The sequence below is a fragment of the Petromyzon marinus genome, chromosome 76, assembly GCF_048934315.1.
Source record: "Petromyzon marinus isolate PM22_M1 ecotype Great Lakes invasive population chromosome 76, UKy_Petmar_22M1.pri1.0, whole genome shotgun sequence".
Taxonomy (NCBI): domain Eukaryota; kingdom Metazoa; phylum Chordata; class Hyperoartia; order Petromyzontiformes; family Petromyzontidae; genus Petromyzon; species Petromyzon marinus.
Window position 1 is genome coordinate 846,177 of NC_133742.1, and position 7,976 is coordinate 854,152.

Sequence of the window (7,976 nt, forward strand, 5' to 3'; positions counted from 1 at the left end):
GACACATAGACACAGAGACATACATAGACACATAGACATACATAGACACACAGACACACATAAACACACATAGACACAGACACACACAGACACATAAACACACACACAACAGTGGGTGAGTGAGTGAGTGGGCGAGTGAGCGAGCGAGTGAATGAGCGAGCGGGTGAGCGAGCGAGCGGGTGAGCGAGCGGGTGAGCGAGCGGGTGAGCGAGCGGGTGAGCGAGCGAGCGTGCGAGCGGCCTCACCTTGAGAGCTGGGGGCGGTTAGTGGCGGCGTTGAAGAGCGTGGGTGAAGCGTGGGTGAGCGAGCGGGTGAGCGAGCGGGTGAGCGAGCGGGTGAGCGAGCGGGTGAGCGAGCGAGCGGGTGAGCGGCCTCACCTTGAGAGCTGGGGGCGGTTAGTGGCGGCGTTGAAGAGCGTGGGTGAAGCGTGGGTGAGCGAGCGGGTGAGCGAGCGGGTGAGCGAGCGAGCGAGCGGGTGAGCGAGCGGGTGAGCGTGCGAGCGGCCTCACCTTGAGAGCTGGGGGCGGTTAGTGCCGGCGTTGAAGAGCGTGGGTGAAGCGTGGGTGAGCGAGCGGGTGAGCGAGCGGGTGAGCGAGCGAGCGGGTGAGCGAGCGAGCGGGTGAGCGAGCGAGCGGGTGAGCGAGCGAGCGGGTGAGCGAGCGAGCGGGTGAGCGAGCGAGCGGGTGAGCGAGCGAGCGGGTGAGCGAGTGGGTGAGCGGCCTCACCTTGAGAGCTGGGGGCGGTTAGTGCCGGCGTTGAAGAGCGTGGGTGAAGCGTGGGTGAACCAGCGCTCGGACATGAGGTTGTAGGTCTCGATGGCCGCCTCCACGTCCTCGCCGTGCAGACCCACGGAGACTCGCATCAGCAGGTGCTGGGGCCTCTCCGCCACTGCACAACGTCAACAACGTCAACAACGTCAACAACAACGACGTCAACAACAACAACGTCAACAACAACAACAACGTCAACAACGACGTCAACAACAATGTCAACTACATCGTCAACAACAACAACAACGACGTCAACAACAACAACGTCAACTACATCGTCAACAACAACGTCAACAACAACGTCAACAACAACGTCAACAACAACGTCAACAACAACGTCAACTACATCAACAACAACATCGTCAACAAGGTCGCAACATCCACAACAATGCTGATGATGCTGCTGCTGCTGAGGACAAGGCTGATGTTGATGATGCTGCTGATGATGCTGCTGCTGATGGCAATGCTGACGATGACGATGAGCCACAGCCCTTACCTTTGCCGTTAATCTTCAGCAGGTACGAACGCTCCAGCGTCTGGAAGCACAGAGGCACCGGGCGTCACTCACACACACACACACAGACACACACACAGACACACACATACACACAGACACACACACACTCAGACACACACACACTCAGACACACATACAGAGACACACATACAGACAGAGACACACATACACACACAGACACACAGACAGAGACACACACAGACACACAGACACACACAGACACACACACACAGATACACACACAGAGACACACACACACACAGAGACACACACACAGACACACACACACAGACACACAAAGACACACACACACACACAGACACACACAGATGCACACACACAGACGCACACACACAGACGCACACAGACAGACACACACACACAGACGCACACAGACAGACACACACACACACAGACACACACACACACACAGACACACACACACAGACACACACACACACACACAGACACACACACACACACAGACACACACACACACAGACACACACACACACACAGATACACACACACACACAAAGACACACAGATACACACACACACACAGACACACACAGATACACACACACACAGACACACACACACACAGGCAGTGCACGCTGGCTAGGAGATGTTGACTACCTCGCCCAGTCTACGGGAAACCGTGGATTCGACCCCGACCCCTGACAATGCCTGCTGCTGCTGCATATTTGGAGTCTGCGTCTCTCATCATCATCATCATCACGGTGGCTATGAGATGTTGACTACCTCGCCTGGTACACAGGAGGTGGTGTGTTGTGTATTTGTGTCTCTCTCTCATCATCATCACGGTGGCTATGAGATGTTAACTACCTCGCCTGGTCTACAGGAGGTCGTGTGTTGTGTATTTGTGTCTCTCTCTCTCTCTCATCATCATCACGGTGGCTATGAGATGTTGACTACCTCGCCTGGTTTACAGGAGGTCGTGGGTTATGTATTTGTGTGTTTCTCTCATCATCATCACCACGGTGGCTATGAGATGTTGACTACCTCGCCTGGTACACAGGAGGTCGTGGGCACGATCCCGACCCTGACCACACCTGCTGCTGCTGCTGCTGTATATTTGGAGTTATCTCTCATCGCTTTATCTCTCTCTCTCTCTCTATGTCTCTCTCTCGCTCGCTCGCTCGACGCAAGAGGAGAGTGGTGCGGGAGGTTTAGCCGTGCACAGCTCCTGATGCGGTCAGCGGCTAGCGGAATTGGGGGGCCATCGTAGTTGGGGGGGGGGGGGGAACCCCTCTCAGCCCCTGCGAGCTCAGTCACCTTGAACCCAAAGTAGTTGTAGGAGAAGTCCCGGTCATAGATGATGGCCGAGTTGAGACGCTGTTGTGTGCGGGGGGAGAGGGGAAGGGGAGGGGAGGAGAGGGGAGGGAGGAGAGGGAGGGATGTAACAGCGTGAATGAATCATCAAGTTCACAGGCTAAGTGACCATCTTTCCCTTCCCCTCCTCGCTCTCCTCGCTCCCGGCCTTGCTGGCCAGGGTTCCCCGCCGCGTTTCCGCTAAGAGAAACGTCGAAAAGACGGAGCCGGCCGGCGGAGCCCGCTCGCACCCCGAGGAATCACCGAAACAACAACAACACAACACCAACACAACACCAACACAACACCAACACAACACCAACACAACACCAACACAACACCAACAACAACACCACAACAACACCAACAACGACAACACAACAAACCCCGCCCCCCCCCCCCCCCTGTCCGAGTGGGCGATGATGGTGGTGGCGGTAGTGGCGGTAGTGGCAGTAGTGGTGGTGATGGTGGCAGTAGTGGTGTCGGTAGTGGTGGTGATGGTGGCAGTGGTGGTGATGGTGGCGGTAGTGGTGGTGGTAGCGGTAGTGGCGGTAGTGGCAGTGGTGGCGGTAGTGGTGGTGATGGTGGCGGTAGTGGTGGTGGTGGCAGTAGTGGCGGTGGCGATAGTGGCAGTGATGGTGGTAGTGGCGGTAGTGGCAGTGGTGGCGGTAGTGGTGGTGGCGGTAGCGGCGGTGGTGGTGGTAGTGGCAGTGGTGGCGGTAGTGGTGGTGGTAGTGGTGGTGGTGGCGGTGGTGGTGGTAGTGGTAGTGGTGGTGGTGGCGGTGGTGGTGGTGGTGGCGGTAGTGGTGGTGGTGGTGGTGGTAGTGGTGGTGGGTGGTAGTGGTGGTGGTGGTGGTGGTGGTGGCGGTGATGGTGGTGGTGGCGGTGGTTGAGACTCACATCCTTGTTGGCGAGGACGATGTCCAGCGTGCTGCGAGACACCATGGGGGAGTGCTTTCCGTTACGCGGGTTCACGTAGTTGTACAGATCCTCCGTGACGTCTACACACACACAGACAACACACACAGACAACACACACAGACAGAGTCACGTAGTTGTACAGATCCTCCGTGACGTCTACACACACACAGACAACACACACAGACAACACACACAGACAGAGTCACGTAGTTGTACAGATCCTCCGTGACGTCTACACACACACAGACAACACACACAGACAACACACACAGACAGAGTCACGTAGTTGTACAGATCCTCCGTGACGTCTACACACACACAGACAACACACACAGACAACACACACAGACAGAGTCACGTAGTTGTACAGATCCTCCGTGACGTCTACACACACACAGACAACACACACAGACAACACACACAGACAACACAGAGACACAGAGAGACACAGACAGAGTCACGTAGTTGTACAGATCCTCCGTGACGTCTACACGCACACAGACAACACACACAGACAACACACACAGACAACACACACAGACAACACACAGACGACAGAGAGACAGACAGACAGAGTCACGTAGTTGTACAGATCCTCCGTGACGTCTACACGCACACAGACAACACACACAGACAACACACACAGACAACACACACAGACAACACACACAGACGACAGAGAGACACAGACAGAGTCACGTAGTTGTACAGATCCTCCGTGACGTCTACACACACACAGACAACACACACAGACAACACACACAGACAATACACACAGACAACACACACAGACGACAGAGAGACACAGACAGAGTCACGTAGTTGTACAGATCCTCCGTGACGTCTACACGCACACAGACAACACACACAGACAACACACACAGACAACACACACAGACAGAGTCACGTAGTTGTACAGATCCTCCGTGACGTCTACACGCACACAGACAACACACACAGACAACACACACAGACAACACACACAGACAGAGTCACGTGGTTGTACAGATCCTCCGTGACGTCTACACGCACAGACAACACACACAGACAACACACACAGACAACACACACAGACAGAGTCACGTGGTTGTACAGATCCTCCGTGACGTCTACACGCACACAGACAACACACACAGACAACACACACAGACAACACACACAGACAACACAGACAACACACAGACAGAGTCACGTAGTTGTACAGATCCTCCGTGACGTCTACACACACACAGACAACACAGACAACACACACAGACAACACACACAGACAACACACACAGACAACACACACAGACAACACACACAGACAGAGTCACGTAGTTGTACAGATCCTCCGTGACGTCTACACACACAGACAACACAGACAACACACACAGACAACACACACAGACAACACACACAGACAACACACACAGACAACACAGACAACACACAGACAGAGAGTCACGTAGTTGTACAGATCCTCCGTGACGTCTACACACACAGACAACACAGACAACACACACAGACAACACACACAGACAACACACACAGACAACACAGACAACACACAGACAGAGAGTCACGTAGTTGTACAGATCCTCCGTGACGTCTACACACACAGACAACACAGACAACACACACAGACAACACACACAGACAACACACACAGACAACACAGACAACACACAGACAGAGAGTCACGTAGTTGTACAGATCCTCCGTGACGTCTACACACACAGACAACACAGACAACACACACAGACAACACACACAGACAACACACACAGACAACACAGACAACACACAGACAGAGAGTCACGTAGTTGTACAGATCCTCCGTGACGTCTACACACACAGACAACACAGACAACACACACAGACAACACACACAGACAACACACACAGACAACACAGACAACACACAGACAGAGAGTCACGTAGTTGTACAGATCCTCCGTGACGTCTACACACACAGACAACACAGACAACACACACAGACAACACACACAGACAACACACACAGACAACACAGACAACACACAGACAGAGAGTCACGTAGTTGTACAGATCCTCCGTGACGTCTACACACACACAGACAACACACACAGACAACACACACAGACAACACACAGACAGAGTCACGTAGTTGTACAGATCCTCCGTGACGTCTACACGCACACAGACAACACACACAGACAACACACACAGACAACACACACAGACAACACACACAGACAACACACACAGACGACAGAGAGACACAGACAGTCACGTAGTTGTACAGATCCTCCATGACGTCTACACGCACACACAGACAACACACACAGACAACACACACAGACAACACACACAGACGACAGAGAGACACAGACAGAGTCACGTGGTTGTACAGATCCTCCGTGACGTCTACACGCACACAGACAACACACACAGACGACAGAGAGACACAGACAGAGTCACGTAGTTGTACAGATCCTCCGTGACGTCTACACGCACACAGACAACACAGACAACACACACAGACAACACACAGACGACAGAGAGACACAGACAGAGTCACGTAGTTGTACAGATCCTCCGTGACGTCTACACGCACACAGACAACACACACAGACAACACACACAGACAACACACAGACGACAGAGAGACACAGACAGAGTCACGTGGTTGTACAGGTCCCTCCGTGACGTCTACACGCACACAGACAACACACACAGACGACAGAGAGACACAGACAGAGTCACGTGGTTGTACATGTCCTTCCGTGACGTCTACACGCACACAGACAACACACACAGACAACACACAGACGACAGAGAGACACAGACAGAGTCACGTGGTTGTACAGATCCTCCGTGAAGTCTACACGCACACAGACAACACACAGACGACAGAGAGACACAGACAGAGTCACGTAGTTGTACAGATCCTCCGTGACGTCTACACGCACACAGACAACACACACAGACGACAGAGAGACACAGACAGAGTCACGTGGTTGTACAGGTCCCTCCGTGAAGTCTACACGCACACAGACAACACACAGACGACAGAGAGACACAGACAGAGTCACGTGGTTGTACAGCTCCCTCCGTGACGTCTACACGCACACAGACAACACACAACACAGACGTTATGTCACGTGGTTGTACATGGGGGATCTTTGTCCGTGTCTTTTGTGCGCCTCTAATGCATTAGCACTGGGGAGAGACAAAGGCGGCCGGGCGTGGTGCCACCCACCCACCCCCTCTGTGTGTGCCACAGTGCCGGTAGCCTTCATAGGTGCTGCTAGTCGCTAACAGCACTTGCCCCTACAGCCCTGTCTGTGTGTGTGTCTGTGGTGTGCCTCTGTGTGTGTGCCTCTGTGTGTGTCTCTGTGTGTGTCTCTGTGTGTGTCTGTGTGAGTGTGTGTCTCTGTGTGTGTGTCTGTGCGTCTCTGTGTGTGTCTCTGTGTGTGTGTCTGTGTGTGTGTGTCTGTGTGTGCATCTGTGTGTGTGTCTCTCTGTGTGTGTGTCTGTGTGTGTGCATCAGCCAGTCATCTCGGTCATCTCAGTCAGTCGACCCGTGGCACCTGCTGGGTCTGCCAAGTGACCTCCTGCCAGCGGGCGTTCGACACTTCACGTGGCCTCAAGGTGCACATAGCCTGGCACAAGCGTCGTGGTGACGTCACCGCCACTTGGTGGGAAATTTTTGTTGTTGTGTGTGTGTACAAGTGTGTGTGTGTCCGGCAAAAACAACCCCCTACCTCCTCGCGGTGCCGGACGGGCAACACTGTCGTGGACAGTGCTGTGGGGGGAGGGCCAATTCCGATTGGCCTCTCCCCTCATGGCGTCTGTGACCACCACAGTGGCTAAACGGGGGCTCTGGACGGGTGCGAGGGGCTGGTAACCCTTCCACCTTCAATAAATAAACACAAAACCACGAATTAAATATGTAACTAATAAGCTTGTGCCGGAGGCCCTGGGGGGACAGGCATCCATGACGTCTCCTGGCCAAACCCCAATTGGCGGAGCCAGGAGATTGAATTTCTACCCTCGGGGCTCCTCCAGAAACAACGAAAAGCCACTTCGTGTGGCCACGTGGAATGTTCGAACGCTCACTGCGGAGGAGAGGCTGCCACTCCTCTTTCGGGAGCTGGAGCGGTTCCGCCTGGATCTCTGTGGCATTCAAGAGGTCCGGTGGACCGGTTCTGGCTCCTGCCACCATGAGGGGTGGACAGTCCTCTATTCGGGGCAGCAGACTGCCAAACAACAGGAGTGTGGCTCTTCTTTTGAACAAAAGAATGAAGGGGGCGTGGGAGCGTGGCGGTGAGGTGTGGGAAGCTGTAAGCCCCAGGCTACTTTGGGCTCGCCTTCCCATCAACCGGAGGCGAGGACTGGTGGTCGTGGTTAATTATGCACCCACCGAAGACGCACATCCGTGGAGGGATGCAGGCAAAGCCGATGAGTTT

The 7,976-nt window shown here is 54.2% G+C and overlaps 1 protein-coding gene across 3 annotated transcripts in view; it reads right to left on the bottom strand.

The window, feature by feature from the left end:
- RRM1 (ribonucleotide reductase catalytic subunit M1) overlaps nucleotides 1-7,976 on the bottom strand; it is a 350,107-nt gene that overhangs the window by 86,323 nt on the left and 255,808 nt on the right. The window contains exons 1-4 of one of the 3 annotated variants that reach the window (XM_076056596.1): nucleotides 3,523-3,651; nucleotides 2,587-2,646; nucleotides 1,267-1,306; nucleotides 726-888 (exon numbers count right to left, since the gene is read on the bottom strand). The exons of the other annotated variants lie outside the window; for them this stretch is intronic. Coding sequence (XP_075912711.1) covers nucleotides 726-888; nucleotides 1,267-1,306; nucleotides 2,587-2,646; nucleotides 3,523-3,567 — 308 coding nt within the window. The 5' untranslated portion in view covers nucleotides 3,568-3,651. Of the gene's footprint in view, nucleotides 1-725; nucleotides 889-1,266; nucleotides 1,307-2,586; nucleotides 2,647-3,522; nucleotides 3,652-7,976 lie in introns of those variants that run through there. 3 annotated transcript variants of the gene reach the window in all.